General features: G+C 45.9%; 1 protein-coding gene and 1 non-coding gene across 5 annotated transcripts in view; both read right to left on the minus strand.

Annotated features, from left to right (window-relative positions):
- LOC139057284 (scavenger receptor class B member 1-like) overlaps positions 1 to 18156 on the minus strand; it is a 93868-nt gene that overhangs the window by 8231 nt on the left and 67481 nt on the right. For all 4 annotated transcript variants that reach the window (XM_070535202.1, XM_070535204.1, XM_070535201.1 and 1 more), the window contains 7 exons: positions 17271 to 17414; positions 9483 to 9580; positions 6778 to 6935; positions 5792 to 5933; positions 3544 to 3849; positions 2327 to 2418; positions 2134 to 2183 (listed from right to left, as the gene is read on the minus strand). In XM_070535202.1, the coding sequence (XP_070391303.1) occupies positions 2134 to 2183; positions 2327 to 2418; positions 3544 to 3849; positions 5792 to 5933; positions 6778 to 6935; positions 9483 to 9580; positions 17271 to 17289 (865 nt within the window). In that variant the 5' untranslated portion in view covers positions 17290 to 17414. The remainder of the gene's footprint in view (positions 1 to 2133; positions 2184 to 2326; positions 2419 to 3543; positions 3850 to 5791; positions 5934 to 6777; positions 6936 to 9482; positions 9581 to 17270; positions 17415 to 18156) is intronic.
- Positions 9954 to 10136, minus strand: LOC139058324 (U2 spliceosomal RNA). Its single transcript, XR_011513314.1, has one exon. It is a non-coding gene; the product is annotated as a U2 spliceosomal RNA (small nuclear RNA).

The following is an 18156-nucleotide window of genomic DNA, read 5'->3' on the forward strand; positions in this document are numbered from 1 at the left end:
GGATGCGTCGATGGGACGAGCGTTCGTCCAGACGCCAGCCATGCTATGCCACATACGCCAGCATGCAGTGGCCTAGGTTGCCTAGGTTACGGTGGATTGTCGCCAACAGCGGCGACGCGGTGCTTTGATGACGTTTCTGGAAACGTTCTCGATCTCGACGACTGCTCCGACGACAGGGCTCGCTCGAAGATGGAGGAGAGTGATCGAAAAGAACCAGCCGAACGCAAGGCGCGCACCCCCTTTCAACCAGCCGAAGACGACGACGCTCGCGAGAGCGGTCTAGAGCGTTCCTAAACGGCCAGTCGAAGATACCATAAGAGAGAATAGCGCTCCATTTCCCTGCGCTGTCTTCGTCTGTTTGCGAGTAACATCAAGCAAAGAGAAAATACGAACTGGTTTCTTTTGGCAGTACCGATGCGGATGCAATCGCAAAACCAAATGGAGCGGTGTGTGCGCTTTTGTGTGCGTTTTATTCGTTATAGCTTCTCAAATCTAGAGATCTTTCCGTCAATCTCAATGTAAATTTGAGTGAGTTTTGGTTGCATGTAATAAATGAGTGCAATTTTATCAGGCTGTATTGAAGAACTGCCCAAGATATTTTCTACGAAGGTATATTAAATTAACTTGTCCTTCCAAAATTTTGATTTCAACTGACGCGTAACCAACGCTTACCTCGCGAGATTACCGGAAACTGACAGGACGTGAAAAGATGCCGGCTTCATTGCCAGCCGAAATTTGCCGCATTTCTAGCATAGGCTTTATCGGGCTATCGAAAGATTTCTAACGGGCCTGCAAATTAAATCAAATATATGTTTTAACGTTTTAACGTCCGCAATTGGTAAAACCGCCATTATCTACGTAATGCGCTTGACCATAAAATTCTTTGGGACTAAAGAATTCGCAGTTCCGCCCGAAAGGCGAAGCACCGATTGCAACAGCAAATAAGTAGACGCTGTACGAAGTAAAGATAGTAGTTTCGTCGGCCGTATGAACTTAAACATTCGCTTACTTACTAAATTAACAATGACGGAATGTGTAAGCGTGACTCAGCGAGCACGTAGCAAGAAACAGACACATGGAGACAGCGCTGTCTTTGTGTGTGTGCTTCTTTCTACGTCCTTCTTCAATCGGGCTTACACATTCTATCATCGATTCAAACCGTCTAGCTTGTCAACGTGTTTAAACTAAATTAACCAGCACGGTGTCACGCGCGCACAGGTAAACATGAACACACATCGCTCGATGACAGCGGAGACTCTGTGAAAACGCTGGAGTTAGGAATCGGGGCAGCAGCCGCGAGCCAATTGACCTCCGTGCATCTGTCGCTTCAACGCGTGCGAAACGTCGAAAGCACAGCGCATACGAAGCTACCGGCACTACGCGCACTCCGCAGACATCGCAGATCGCTTTGAAGATGAGGCCCGCGGGGGCGCGCACTTTAGCCACGTCGCAGACCGCTTTCAAGGCACACGAGTGCCGGCAACGCGTCCCTACGGCGTCCGCCAAAGGCGTCTACCATAGGTGTTCTGTGCGTCTACCACGGCGTCCGCGATTCGCGTGACCAACGCCTCTGCAGGTGCCGAGGTTGTTTACACTCTGTACGGAGCTGCAGGTGAGGAGGAGAACGAGGCACCGTATAGTTGCGTTGGTAGTAGCCGCCGGGGAAGAACGCCCTTCCTCCCTCGCTTCATCGCGCTGCCTCGCGCGCCACAGGAGAGAGCACGCATCCGAGCCGCTGGGGCCTCGTTCCTCGCTCGTGCACGCGAGATTGAACCGCGTTCGCCGGCTCACCCTCACACGCTTTCACTCGTACGGAACCTCACGGGGTCGGTGACGGCAGAAATGGAGTGTCCATATAATCGCTATCGCAATAAGAGTAGCAAAGCTCTCGGAGCAGAAGAGCTCGTCATGTTAGTTTTCTTTCTTGGCGTGCAGTATACGGATAAACTGGTATACGGTGAAGAGACCAACGTTCGAGGTCGTCATATCAGCAAGCATGTGGTGGTAGGCAATTTGATGCTCATCGGATGGAATAGTGCTTTATGTCGCAAACGAAACGTGTTTTTCCTCAAACAGGTGAATCGATGAGCCTCTCTGGGCACACTATACATGCACGCGTAGAAGTATACTTACGCGTTCCTGTTAACGTGTTGCATTCATCGCCTTGCCACACGTCCAGTTTCCTACATGAAGATAGATCAAAAATAAATAAACGTTTCTAGTTCCGTCGCACTGTGCTCAAGCTCACAGCGCTGGGTCGCGCACATCAAGAGAGCGAGAGAAAAATAAACAAGGAGCGTTCTCATGCGAAACGAAAATATATTACCTGTGCTTGTTAAACTCGTATACTTTGTTCACTTTGGAGATGTCATCTTCACCGGTGAAGATTGTGTACTCCCCGTCAACAGTGTCGTTTTTCTGCAACAGAAACCGAGAGCGACGCACGTCGCGAAATCATGGCCGATAATTAAAAAATATATATATATATATATATATATATATATATATATATATATATATATATAGAGAGAGAGAGAGAGAGAGAGAGAGAGAGCGTGCCAATGAGTACTGAGAATAGTTGGGTGCACAGAGCGAGTAATGATCGTAGAAACTTACGCGGACCATGTATCCGAACTGTCCTTTGTGAAGCGTTAAGAGATGAGTAGAAGCATGTTACCAAGCGGTCGTAAAAGAGATGAGCACATCGCGGTGCAGAAGACAAGGAATGATAGCTTATGAAGCGTTTCGTTCTTGGGATTGAAGAGGGGAAAAAATCGTATGCATAGAGCAGCTGAAAGACCATACTTGAAGCAGCGTCGCGGAAGATGAAGAAAGTATATTGACTAACGCAACGTGAAGGGAAAAGGCTGGGCATACAGTGCCCGTCGGGTCCCTCAATACAGGGTCGACACATTTGCCAGGTACACGTGATTTATTTATTTATTTATTTATTTATTTATTTATTTATTTATTTATTTATTTATTTATTTATTTATTTATTTATTTATTTCACAATACTGCAGGCCAGATTGGCCTGCAGTATTGAACAGAACAGATGCTCCGCAAACATCGAAACAGAATTGAAACGGTTGTAGAGAATTCTATGACACTAAGAGTAAGTCACTTGCGGTGTTAAATTGCTTTCAGGAACACGCAGGAAACAAGGTATGCTAAAGAATATAATTGTTATCCTACCGATCCTTTCTGTATTGCTTTCGGGCCTTGAGAAAAGTTAAGGTGAATAAATAAATAAATAAATAAATAAATAAATAAATAAATAAATAAATAAATAAATAAATAAATAAATGCTATGTGTACGTACATGCATTCACTATTGCATAGCAGCGGAGTTCTCTGTCCTGCATGCACGGGCCTCCTCTTAAGCTTGAGTGTCATTACCATAAAAAAATGCTTCGTCTCGTAATTGATCTAAAGCATGCCTGCTGCTTCCGAACGGCAACTTTGGCCAAGGAAACTCCGTTAAAAAGGAGAAAAAAGATAACGGCTTGGTGCATTAGCGCGGACGGCGGCCGGCATGCTCACATTGACCATGTAGCCGAACTTCCCGTTGGTTCCCTGGCGGTCGGGATCGACCAGCGAGCCGAGCATGTCGATGACGGTGCGGTAACCGTGGCTGAACACGTCGCCGATGTTGAAGCCCGGCTGGCCCGGCCGCGGCCGGCCGGAGTCGATGACCGAGCCGAGGAGCACCAGGATGTCGGGGTAGCCGCCGAACGTGAGCTGCCCCACGGAGCGGGAGATGAAGATACGCTGCCCGAGGCCCGACAGCGAGAGGGAGGCGATGCCGCGGATGATGAAGTTCTGCTCCTTCAGCAGCTGTGCCGTCGTCTGCGCCGAAGAGGATCGACCGATAGAACATGTTTTTCGAGCCCGCCAGTTCTACGGAGGACCAATTTGGTATGATGACAAGCTGTCCTAGCTTATTTTTTCATTTTTCAGGCGCTAAAAGGAGCAGCCGATACTATTCTCTAATTCCAACATCTCCTTACATATTTGTGTCATTAGAAAAAGAAAAGCATAAAGAACGCGCATAAGTCGAGGGGGGGGGGGGGGCGGGCTATTTTTTTCGTGAGGTTTTGTCCTTAAAAAATAAAACTGAGACAAGCGATGATTCCAAGACATGTTGGAAGCTGTCTATATGCAGAAGCTGATCATTCTCGCTTCTTCTTTGGCAAAAAAAAAAAAAATCGTTATGCGTAACGTTCCGACACCTTGGAATTGACTGGGGCATCTCCAGGCAAATGCGAAGGACACTCTCTGGTGAATAAAAAATGATGTCCAGCCAGATCCAGATCCCAGCCCTAGTGAATCCAGATTGGATTCATACTAGGGCTTTTTTCCTTTTTTTGCTTTGAACTCTTCGAAAGTTGTTGTAACCAAATTTACTCGTTTCTGAACGTTTTATTAACATGAAACGAGAGAAACACAACGAACAAGACGCGTCGTGTTCCTGCTTTCAGAGTTAGGCTCGTCCCGAGAAGTACCCATAGCCTGTGGTTGACCAACCTGCCTCGTGGACCAATCGGTCGCAAACGGTGCCCTTTTCCCGTCTGACACCTCTGTCAGCTGTCTGACTTCTCGCCCAACGCACGCTGATAGACGGGATAAATGTATGCGGCCTCCAGGTGTTGACTCTGGTACAATTGGTCACTTGTCTCCCGTTCTCACAGGAGGTGTCTCCACTCAGAGCCACTATCTGCTAGAGACCGTCTGTCGCTGCCGTAGTAGTAAGGCAACCTTTTGTCATGGAAGGTCATTGTCCTGCCTTCCAGGCGTTTAGTAGGTGTTTCCGCGGCCGCGGCCGCGTAAACACATATACTCTGCCCGCCTGGCGCCCTTCTCCCGACAACACAATTGCGCTTCCGACTACGTGAGCCTCCAGTCACTACAGGGGAAGTTTCCAGACGGGAACCTGTGGTCGCTGACCGGAGAGATGGCTGCAGCGCATTTGTAAGCCTATGACTTCCGCATAGATGCTGGCGACGATGGCTCTCTCTGTAGAAGCTGTCTTCTTGTAGAGCTCACAAGGGGAACAATGGCCGAAAAATCACCCCCTCCCCTTTTTTTTCCCCAGAAAACGTTCGGAAATAACTTCTCTATTTGCAGCAACAAACCGTGAACACGGAGGAGTCTTGAGTTGTTCCACCACAAATTGTGCTTCTTCCTACGTTATGCACTCAGCTTTCTTCGTATGTATCGTTCCGTATGTATCGGTTCCGTTATTTCATGAACGACTGTGCGGCTTACATACTGCATGTCCAGTTATATAGGCCTGGTGGAATTAGAGACGTCGTTCAATATGCGCTCCTGCGATCTCACAACGCAGCATAGTATCGCAGTTTTACAGTATGTGCAGAAACTGCATGCCTTACGGACGTTCTCAGAACAGATGCTCCGCAAACGATGAAATAGAATTCAAATGGTTGTAGAAAATTTGATGACACTAAGAATAAGTCACCTGCGGTGTTAAGTTGCTTTCGGGAACATGCAGGAAACAAGGTATGCTAAAGAAAAGAACGGAACAAACATTCAACATCCTCTCTGCGCTCTTATAATACGACCAAGTGTGAACCGATTATACTCCAAGAGCAAATGCTGTCAAAGTAAAAAAAAAAGAAGGAGCTGTTGAGATATGCAATACAGCTAACAAACGCGAGCCAATTAAAAAATGATTAATTCCACGTGAGGGGTAACGTCTCTATAGCGCCTGGTGGGCCTGTACGAAAGCACCAAAGTTAAAATTCGAATACTTTATTAGGGCATCACTCACCACAAAAGGCACGTTGACGGTCATGATTTCGTCAGACTCTGGTCCCACAGAGCTCTGTCTGTCGAAGTAGTAACGCTTGGTCTCTTTGTAGGACATGGTGCCGTTGTCATGGAATGTTATGTTGTGTTTTACCCAGTTAGCCCTGTGGAAAAAAATCGGAACAGACCGTGACACTCAGCCTGCCATGACTTACTTCACACACACACACAGAGCCTTAAAAGTCGACAAAGGAACGGAGCTGAAAAATAAATAAAAAAGAGAGGCGGCTTTAGGTTGTTGCTTTCTTTATCTTCAGTATCACTTTCCGTGCTGCAAGACCTCATGCAGTTTTTACTAAAGTGCAAGATAAACGATCGTTGCTCCCACCACGCCGCTAATGCTATACGCCTATATAAAATATTCTAGGCTCGCACTCATAAAACTTTTCTTATGTAAGTACCGTGGACGCCGCGGAGATGGTATATATCGTTATCACTGTAATCATTATCGTGACTGGCGGGTGCCTGAACACTACCTAGTAAAAAAAATGGTCGTACGTATGATATTATTTGTAAACCCGAATCTTGAAGTATAACATTTATTTTTCATTACTACAGACGGCCACACTGACGTAATTCCAACTAGAACACGCCCCACGTCAAAGTCCTGACGGTTACATCATCGGTAGAAATGAAAAGTGATAAACGTTGGGTTGGCTGGATAAGCGTTGGCAGGACAAGGAATAATGTTATGAAGACGTGTTATAGCCGATCACGCAACTTACCTAGCACAACTTAAGTAAAATGGTATTTGGAATGTGGAAACGCACAGAAAACACGGTAGAACAAGGAAAGAGGACGTCTTTGGGCAGTGCCAGCGTTTCTACAAGAGGACTTATCGTAAAAGACGACTCTACTTGTCGAAACGCCGGCCTATAAGCCGTTCCTTTTCCTTGGGAATATTCCGAACTCGGCGTATACGGAGCGTGCGGGGACGGGATGGCCCACCTGTAGGTGTAGGGGCCGACCTCCTTGACGGACGGCTTCTCGCCGATGAGTACCTCGTTGGGGTTGGTGACGTTGAAGAAGAAAAAGCGGATCTTGGTTTCGTGGTTGGTGTCCTTCCACATCGGGAAGGCCCGCGAGTGCTCCGACAGAGACACCTCCTGCAAATGCGCCGCGCGCATAACTCAGCGCGCATCGAAAGAAGAGCTACGGAAATGCGCATCGGAGAGTGGAACGATGTTACAGTTTACCAGTTGCGACTGAAATAAATGTACATCGTTAGCTTTATTTTATCCACTGCCATCAATAGAAAACCTTACTTCCTCCAGCACGGTTGCTTTATTGACGAATATAGATGCTTATTAGTTAATAAACAAACATTGCGAACATATATTAATCGGCGTGCATTAACTCAAACATGAGTATACTGGTCAAAAAACCTTAGCTTTTTTTGGCAAGCACGCCGCCACGATAGGTCCACCGCAGTAGCTTAATTGGCAAAGCACCACACGGCTAATGCGAAAGGCTTGGCCACCTGCGCCAAGTTATCGTACACTTTCATTTTTCTGTACCTTGTTATTTTTACATTCCAATTAAACATAATTACTTCCTCTATGCTTCCTGTGGCTTCATTGTCTGTTACATTGCATGGCTGTGGCTAACGCAAATCGATCCGCTAGTATCCGCTTATTCTTTTCGCTCTTGTCGATGGCAGTAGAACTGCTGATTGAAAGAACGTAAAGTAACTTTGCACCGCGTATGTAGTGCGTGCTCCGTTCGCTTCTTTCGTCCTTAGCACGGATTCGTAAGTTTAAACATAAAAGATATCCGACCGCATGCCTCTGCTCTGAATATAAACCTCGTGGTCGTTCCGAGAAGGTGAGCTTTTAGTATGTAACAACACCATCCGTATAGCGTTTTGTTATGACACGTTTATTTGATTTTACTGCTTCCTGCATTTTCTCAACCAGGAAGCATATGCATTCAATCGGGATCGACGCTTTCGTTTACAGTAAGCGATGTTACTGTAACGGAGCTTTACTGTTATTTATTTAATGTGCACCTATCCTTTTTAATATATCGTGGAGAACAGCTGATTACACGTTGCAAAATAATGCGGTGAAATTCCGCAAACACACCGAAAAAAAATCAGGAGAAGCAAACAACACATGAAAAGCAAGTGTAATCGAAACCAGTTTCTTTAGGATATGCTGACAAGGCATGCAAGCTAGCTTTCACGTTTTCTCTACCTCTGTCCACATTCCGAAGCCGCGCTTGTGGAGCGTCTACACTTCGTTGAAAGCGTAACGTCTACAAAAGGCGCAAATGCTTTTGAGCACACTACTTCGTTCAGACCATTTCACTTTCCTTTAATATCAGCTTCCCAATTCTATTTTTAACTCTTTATACCTGACCCATTCGTTCTTTAGGCTAATTTACGTGCGCATCGAAGGGTGACGAGTTGCGATGCCCGCAGATATTACTTTTGTTTTCACCTTTGTTTTTATTTCTTCGTATTTTAGAGAGCTTCAGGATGTCTCTGCGTAACGGGTATAGCGTTGGTGCGTTTATTGTCTCATGGCGAGCGTGTCGCATCATTATCGTAGTGCCTTGTATCCACGTGAACGCAGACCACGCGCTGTTTCTTTTTTCTTTTTACTATTATGTTAATTTGGTTATATCAGGAAACTCATATTTTCGCTATAATGGAAATCGAATAGCTAGAGGCGTACAGCTTCCTACCTTTTCAATTAAACCCAATTCACCCTTGTCTACCTAACGTACTAGAAGATGCATCGATATGCCCTAACAACGAAGATCGAGAACACTAAGTAGACTTCAGTGAATTCGTGTAAACTTGTAGTGTGTAGGTTCAAGGAGCAGAAAAGGAGAACGTCGCGGCGGCAAGTGCACGCCGCCACCGGCACCGGCAAGTGCACTTGCACCGAGCGGCACTTGCACCGGCAAGTGCCGCTCGGCGTTAAATTTATAGAAACGAGCAGCGCGAATATTTTAGGTTAGGTGGTGCTGAGACTTGATGTGGCACATGCCAACGCAGCTGTGTTTACTCAATGCATGTCGACGCACGTTGTGGCGTACTGGCCGCGTGAACAGCGTGCGCTGAAACTGGAACTGGTGTTTGCTCGGCGCGCGGTTTCTCCTGTTTTGGTCATTAGTGATAGTGGTCAGTGTCAAGCAAGGGCACACACTTGAAGATCGCATGCTGAATAGCGAGGAAAGCGATGGATCCTTATTTTGCCGCTGTTAAAAACAGGTCTCAAAACGACGCCATTGTGCGCCTTGAAGCGACTATCGCTTCTGTTATCGTTATAGTAGTGTCGTTAAGGCTGCTTTACAGAATCTCACTCGCAACTGACAAACAACAACAACAACAACAACAACAACAACAACAACGACGACGACGACGACGACAATAATAATAATAAAGAACCAGTGAGCGAAACAAGTAGGCCCTGTTCGATTACGAAGTTTGCGGATTAGAGCATACACAATCACCTATAACATATACAAAGCCTGTGAAATTCTGAATGACGTACCGGTCGGTATACTATCCAACCGCACCGTAGATTATGTAAGTTCCAAAAGTTAAAAGTACACTCTCACGTCGCTCAACATAACCAGCATTGGTTATATACTATATGGCCAAGCACTGTGAGAACTCAGCCACATCCATAGATGTCACTCACCTTGTTAAGAATGTACCTAAACACGTGGTCAAAGCCAAGAAGGACGCCCACGCCTAAGATGATGAGGAGCAAAGATATCACGGCGCACGCCGAGATACCTGCAACAGAACGAAAGGCAACAGATTAAGGCGGGATTCATACCCAAATTCTATTAACGCTAGAAGTTTAAAAAGTTCCACGTTGTAAGTAACTGAAATCACGAAGCTTAAGAACAAACACTATTGTGATATAAGTAATAGAAAAGCAACAAGAGTTGTGTAAAAAAGGAGAGATGCTGTGACCTTGCATTTAGCGGTGTAGATTGGGAACCCCCTATGAAAAGCTTTACGGTGTCCTGAAAAATCACAAAATCGAGTAGGCCTAACATGACACATTAGGGACGTGCTTCCCTTCCTTTTACAGCGAAACTGTATATGTTTCGTTTCTGATTAAAAATGTGTCCGTGGGCACGAGCCGTGTAGATCTAAAATTTCTCCCGGGCCTATCACGAAGATATATTACAATACCGAGCCAAACCGCGGCGGAGGTAAAGCAAGCCTTAAGCACTCCGCCAACTTGCAACAATAAGTTTAATATCTTAGGTCTAAACGCAACCCGCATCGGATATTAAGCTGATAAGAACAGATACTACACCCTTTGACCTGCGTCGACCATGTCTACGCCCCCTCTTTGTCGGCGTTCCAAGCGCTTATCTCCTTTCCTTTCCTTCAGCTCTCCTGTGGTGACGGTCCCGTAAGCGTGCTGCCCGATATTACCGTGAGGCAGAAATAAATGCAAACTGTCCATGTGGCCCCGCTCCCGCAAACTTGGAACGTTTCACCGGAGCAACGGCCAGGTTTCAGAGGGACTTTATGGGGAACCAATTTTGTGTGGCCTGTCTTGTGTGTGACCGCTTGGGGGTTTCGTGTGAGCTCACAACCATTACTGTAGTGCGGGACGTCGACCAACGCACGATCGCCTTGGCTATGCGGTAAAACAGTGTGTCCTCTCGGAGTGCGGTGAGGTGCGTGTCTGTTCTACGTGCCTGGATTCGTTAGTAGGTGTCATGACGCGTGTTGTGGGTACACATACATGGGTATGTATACTCACCGGTGCCTCATCATCTTACGAGGCTAAACATCGTGGAGGAGCGACTAGTCTCGCCTCGCCTTCCATTGATGTGCATACGGCGTTTTATGCACGGCAATGGACAGTTCGCCATTAAAGGGGCCACCGTACTCAGCTTCGCTGCTCATCCTCCTTCACAGAGCGGAATGGCACTGAATTTTTTAAGATAATGTTCTTCTTAGCGAGTTACCCCCACTTTTCCGTATACGGTATGCGTGCTTCTAGCTCCTTTCGTGGATCAAGCCCTGGTGTAGTGCAGTGTAGAATGTGGGCCGGTCACGAAGGTAGCGCTGTTTCAAGCCCTATGGTCCTCCCACTCTCCTCTCGCGATAGAGTGCCGTGCGCCATGGCTCCTTCTTCAGGCCATCGAGAAGTGCCACATCACGCTCGCGCCGGCGAAATTTCAGTACACCGGGGAAGCTATAATTAGCAGAATGAAAGGGTAAGCCATTTCAAAGCACTCGGTGTAGTATTTTTCGAAACTATGCTTTGGGATATGCACGTGGAAAATGGCGCTGTAAAGTTGGCGTGGGCTATAGGCTTAGTTTACCGCAATCAAGACCAACTTCCAATGAACACAAGGCTATTGATCTATAATTCTTGAATTATTTTCAATATACTTTTTTTTGCTAATATGGGGAAATATAACATGTTCAAATAATAATAAACTTGCTCAGCTCTGAAGTAGAATACTTCACATTTCTTCAAATTTTTCACCTGAGCAAGGCCCTGCCTACTTTCTACAGAAGTACCATTTAATCAGTTTGGTAAACCTTTTTGATTACCCCCTCTTAAAGGCATTGAAAAATGAATTGAAGTATGAAAACGATAACTTATTAAAAATTGCTAAATTACGTCATAGCATACTCGCTGATGTCACAAGACGTTGCGAACATTGAAATGTGCCACTAAGTCGAACAAACTTTGCAATGACAATCGAACGTTACGCAGCGTAATCCCTCGGATCCTTAATACGCTCTGCGATGGCGACTTGGATTTTATTTACGTGTCTAACAATGATTTCTTTAAATTGTAATAGTGTTCAAATCTAATATGTAGTGCTTATTTACATGTGTTTCCAGTTTTGACAGCGTATGTATATTTTTTCTTCCTTTCTTATTTTTGTTTATTATTGCGATAGCAGTTATATAAACACCCCAGGCGCATTTCTGCAGTCGCCGTCACCGCGATGTGCTGTATAAAGTCCAAGGGCGATAACATAGTCGCCGCACGCCGTATATGCTGTATGTGCGAGTGAAAGCGTCCGAGTGTGAGCCGACGATGGTGCCATGGCTCAATCTTGTGCGCGCGAGGGAGGAAAGCGGGAGGGAAGCGCGCCGCCTTCCGTCGTGCGCAAGGCACCGGGGCGAGCGGACGGCGTTCGAGTCTGGCGGCAGCTGCTCATGCCGCGGCTGCGCGGGCCCTATCAGCGATGGGCACAGAGTGCGCCGAGTGCTGATAGCTTCGTCTGCGCTGTGTTCTCACCGCTTAGTTGGCGTTGAAGCGAGAAGCAGCACGAAGGTCAATTCGCTCGCTGCTGCTGCCGCGCTTCCTCATACCAGCGTTTTGACAACGAGTGCGCGCGGTCATCGACTGAGATGTGTTCATGTTTGCTTGTGCACGCGTTACGCAATGCTTGTTAATGAGTAAGCGAATGTTTACAAGTTTGCACGGCCGATAAAACTACTATCGTTACTTGGTATAGCTGTCTACTAATTAGCTATCGCAATCACTGCTCCGCCTCTAGGGCGAAACTGATTCTTTTTAATGCGGAAACATTATATGGCTCATGAAGCGGAAGATCCGGTGGTATCCCCGGAGATGGTACAAAAAGTCACGTGGTCACAGCTGATCAAAGGGAGGCGCGTGGCGCGTGGCCGCTGGGTTCCTTGAAACACCACCAGATGACGCTCCCCCCGCGCATCGGTAATATACAGGTTAGCAATGCAAGCAAATATATTAAAGTTGGAAGCATAGGCAGAGAATACTGTTTTTTTTTAGAGAACTACAGAATGGCCCTAGAATAAGTAGGCGTTTAGATGATTTATTTGCCCTTACTCAGTGTATTGAACTATAAAGAGTAGAAAGGAGACCGTTATGTGTGACCTTTTTAGATATTACAGGAGAGTATGACAACATAGACTGCAACATTTTCTGGGATATTCCTGAAAGGGTAGGCTTAGGCGACGATTGCCTACAACTTTTGAAAGAGATTTACTTAGAAAATACCGTTTGCGTTGAATGAGAAGGGATGAGGAGCGAGGAGAAAGTTGATATCAACAAGGGACTAAGGCAGGGGTACTATTTATTCCCACTGCTGTTTATGATTTACATGGTGATAATGGAAAGGGCGCTAGAAGGAAGTAATATCGGCTTTAATCTCTCATACAGGCAGGTGGGTACAATAGTAGAGCAGCAGCTTGCAGGCTTGTTTTATGCGGACGACATTGAGTTGCTAGCTAACAAGCAAAGTCATATGCAACGTCTGGCTGGAAGGGGATAAGTTAGGCTTGAACTTTAGCGTTAAAAAATCAGGTGTTATGGCATTCAATGAAAACAGCGAACAAACAGTGACAATACAGGGCCAGGAAATAATTCGCGTAAAAGAATATAAATACCTTGGTATATGGATAAACGAAGGCAATAGATGCATGGAAAAAGAGCAAAGAAAGCAATAACAGTGAAGTGGAAGAGATATGCGGCCCTAATGAAACACAGAGCGCTATGGGGATACAATAGGTACGAGGTGCTCCGAGGCATGTGGAAAGGCGTAATGGTTCCAGGACATACATTTGGATATGTGGTTGTTTGCTTGAAGTTAGGCGTACAATCAGGACTCGATGGCAAGCAAAGGTCAGTGGGTTGCCTTATATTGGGCGCTCAAGGGAAGACTACAAATGAAGCTGTGCAGGGTGATATGGGCTGGACAAGTTTTGAAGTGAGGGAAGCTCACAGTAAAATTAATTATGAAGAACGACAGAGGAATATGGAAGAAAGTAAATGGGCTGGGAAAGTGTTCAGGTGCTTGTACACGAATAACATTGATTCACAGTGGAGGAAAAGAACTAGGTAGCTTAACAGCAAGTATGCGGCCTGTATGGTGAGCAACACAGCAACAAAGAACGTCAAGCGGAAAGTCTGAGAGGCTGAGATAATATAATGTGTGGCGGCAATGGAAAAAAGAAACCTGCCCTGAGTAACTACTTAAGAGGAAAACAACGAAATCAGGAAAGAAACAATTTATGATAACTCAAAGCGAAGCTCATTACTCTTCGAAGCGAGATCAGGATAAACACGCACTTATAAAGTGAGCTATAAAAAAGAAGAAGCATATGCTTGCTGCAGTAAAGCTGGGGAGCATGTTTTATTAGAATGGGAAGATATCTGCCCAGTGGTCGATTTAGGAATCACTGGCCTCCCTGAAGCCCTTGGGTTCAACGAGAGCAGGGAGAAGGTAAACATGTCCGCAATAGAGATTAGTAAGAGGGGATTGGAAGATTGGCGGAAGTAGGGAAACGATAAACAACGCAGGCGTGCAAAAACATTTCGCAATATGGGTTCAGAAACTTTGGTTATGGGAATTATTCGTGTTTTTTTATTTCCTTTTCTTTTTTAACATAGGTAGGACATTAGGCAATAAAATAACAAGAGCTTGATGGCGCAACCCACCGCCCCGCTTCAAAGGGGAATTCATGCCGGACTCCAATCTATATATAACGGATCACGAGCGATGGGATTGAGCCCCCAATCCTGACAATACTGTATACGTTCGGCGCTGCCGGTCGGTGCGGTGATTTCGGCGAGTTCTGTCGTGCGCCACGATGGACGAACCTGAGAATTCGGCTTCTCAGTCAGTAGCTGTGCTCTGCTCCTTCGGACGTCCACGCAAGCATGCGAACGGGGCGTCACCGGAGAGACGCCGCAATGCTTTAGCATTCATCCTCGTGGGGATGCCGAGTGCGCGTTGAGAAATTGTCACACTTTCTGTAGCCGCCCAGAACACGTTACTTCTCAACAATAACATGATGTAACTTAAAGATTCCTGAACACGATCAACAATACAAAACGCTTGGAAAACATTTAGTACGATTTAGAAGAAGGAAGTATCCAAATTTTTCTCATTGCCGATAGTACTATATAGTATAGTATCGTTCTATACACCTATAGTATCGTTCCTTCCCAATTTGCTAGCCAGCCCTCCACTGGTGTTCCTACATATAATACAGAACAACGACAGCTACATGTTGCAATCGGTTTTTGTTGTATCGGCATCACGTCCACGACTCGCCATCGCTCGTTGTCAATACAAGAAGACGCCGATGTGCCACTTCGCCAACGACAGGCAATTAACACCTTGCCGCGCGAACTCCACAAGGACGCCCAGCAAGACGTCGGCGACGGTGCTCGGGCGGCGCTGATGTCGTTGACGTGATTTCCAAAGCCCGAGTATCCTGTTACATCAAGACAAGCAACGAAAACACCGACATGTCAACTTCCGCCTTTGCGTGGCCCTTCCTGTGCCTGTTCAGGCCGTGGTGTCGGTTTAATGAGACGTGCCTAATTGAAAAGCAGACTTCTGCGCGCAAATCGCAATATTTTGAGGCTGGTCTTCGTTATTTATTTATTTATTTATTTATTTATTTATTTGAATACCCTCAGGGCCCAAAAGGCATTACAGAAGGGTAGGTAAATTGTGTTTATACAATTGTAATAACGGAAACAACAACATTGTTATATATGAAATAAAATTGAAAACTAATAATTAACTGAGTAGGTTATTCTAATAGAGTTCAGCAACAGAGGTCTTCAATGACAATACCGTGAGCAACATTACTGTACATTAACTACACGAAAAATATTCAACAAATAGCAGCGCAGGTAATTCTGAGAAGTGCTCAACAATGGCGGCGTTGAATGACTGTGCCTCTTCAATGCTGGAGACGGCGCTGGTAGGGCGGTTCCATTCTAAACTAGCCTTGGGTATAAATGAATCCTTAAACAGGTTAGTATGACAAAAACGAATAGCGACTTTACACTGGTGATCAGTGCGGAATGACAAATACGATGGTTGTGATAAAAGTTCGCATTTCAATGAGTGGTTCAAGAAACAAAACTTATGGAAGAGACAAAGACGCGATATCTTTCTTCGTAAGAGCAAGTTAGAAAGGCCAAGATTAGATTCATCCGTGAAAACCTTGCATTACGAGAATAGTCTGATAAAATAAAGCGATCTGAACGATTCTGAACAGACTCTATTGTATCTGCAAGGTTGTATTGCAGATACAGTTGAACAGACACTATTGCATCTGCAACGGGGCGTTCCCTTGCTAAGGCTGGCTACATGACGTAATGCTCCCTCCTATATTTTTCCTTCCTCCGTGTTTGAAATTTATGTGCGCAGCGCCAGCATAAGGCACGTAACAAAACCATGAAGTCCTTCTTCCCAGTTGTTACTGTTACTTTGCTCTAGAGACAAGAAATGTTTAATCATGTAGAATCCGCCAGCATGTAATAAAAAAATCTCAATCTCAGTGAGACCCCCCCCCCCCCCTCCCGCATTCCCTCCTTTGAAAAAAAGAAACAAATAAGAAAGGAAAACCTGCATCCGCGCCTGCATACAGTAATATATATTTTTAGGCATTATACCATATAAGAAAGCGCATTTTCTTTCAGCCAGAAAGGAAGGAGCGTGGTACGACGCAGACGATTACTAAGTATTTCCGCATGCTGATAAATTAATGTGGCGCACTTAAAGCTTTCTAATAACTAGGATTATTTTATACAGTTTAGAAAGACCGAAAGGTGAGCACGTTGGTAGGTATTCATAGCACGGAAATAGCACAATAGCACGGAAAGGCCTGTAGGCGTGCAAAACACGGAAACGAAAAGGAAGAAGTGTACAATACAATTGCCGTTTGTGCCGACAACATGGACGGGAAACGCAAGACGTTCGCGTTGTTTTTCAGCAACGGTTAAAAAGTTCAAAGGAATTCACGAACAGCGTCCAAGGCAACCAGACTTCTTGTGCAGCGCAAAACTTCTATGCAAGAACACAACACCAGTGGATCAGGGCCACCTACTCAAGCAGCCAATTTACTATAGCTACCAGTGGTATCCAAAGAAGCTAGGAATGAATAAACCTAAATAGCCACGTGAAATCCCATTGTCGCTGTCGATTATAAATGCAAAATATGACTTATGGACGTTTGTTTTTTTTATCACAAGCTTCGCAGCGCGATCACATTACAGAATTACGTAAAAACTTTGATATCTTCGTCATCTAATCTCTTCACTCCAGCTCCACCACCCTCGGCTGCATCTTCTCTTCCCCCCCCCCCCCCCCTCTTTCACGCGATCTGTTACTATGATAAACCACCAGTTACTTGCTTTACGCACTTCTTGACCTGCTCACAGCTGCACTTTTTCCTCTAAATTTCAAGTGTGATGTCATCGACTTCTGTTGCATTCATGATCCATACTGCAGCAGGTGCTAAACATCGCGCCACAAGGTGTCGCCACCGAAGCAGCTCTTGTCTTATCCCGGTCTCCCGAAACTTATCTGCCCTGCTACATCCGTGCTACTGTGAAGGTAGCCTTCTGCACACCAGGGTGCCGTAAAGCTCGTTCTGGCACACGTAGTGCTGCGCTGCAGCGTAGAACAGGGCGAGTGCAGACACATACACAAGCGCCGGCCACACATGCTTCCGCTCTTGGTGCTTGCCGAAGGGCCCCTGGAGCATGGTCTCTCGCCACGACTCTCCTCGGAGGGCGCCTCTACCTCGAACTGCTCGCAGCGTGGGGCCACGGTTGCTCCGGCTGGGGCACCTGCGAGACAAGAAGAAAGCGTCGGCTGATACAAAAGTCCTGACACAAGGCTTGCCGTCTGTCCCCACCAGATGTGAACAGGGACACGACAAAGCACTACAGTCAGTGGCAAATCATCGAACGCCACGTACATGGTAATCGCATAGAACACGAAATGTACAATTGTCTTGATAATTGATGTTCTGTGGGAAAGCGCTTAGTGAGGCGCCCCCGTATGCGTCCTTGCGCATCTCAGTCACACTCCGTGTTTTCAAGCGCATTCCCACGCAATATGAATGACCAACTGGACCAAGAAGTGCACTCGTAAAACGCAACCTTTTAAGGCATGGGAATGCAGTGGTGAACAGTGAAAAAAAAAGGAAAGGTAATTCATTGATACGAATGCACTTTCCGATTATTATCTGTACTCCAGGTAAATGGAAGCTTTAACAACGCGCTTACCAAGACATTTTTTTCAATAACTGTTCAACCCACTATTTCTCTGAAAAACATTGCGATAAACTGACTGATACTGCACACGCATACGAAGTCATATGCCGTACCAGAACGGAAACATTCGTCATTCATTCATCCACACGTATTTCTGACCTAAAAAGAAAAAGAAAAAATTCATACTCTAGAGCCGCAGCCAAAGCCTGTCGATCGCGCACATATTGAGGACCAAACACAGTACATGGTTCACAGATTCAAGCAGGCTTGGGTCGTCGATTAAGGAGCAGTACGTAACGCCGTGTAAACGTCC

Source organism: Dermacentor albipictus, chromosome 3 (assembly GCF_038994185.2).
Source record: "Dermacentor albipictus isolate Rhodes 1998 colony chromosome 3, USDA_Dalb.pri_finalv2, whole genome shotgun sequence".
NCBI classification, from domain to species: Eukaryota; Metazoa; Arthropoda; class Arachnida; order Ixodida; family Ixodidae; genus Dermacentor; species Dermacentor albipictus.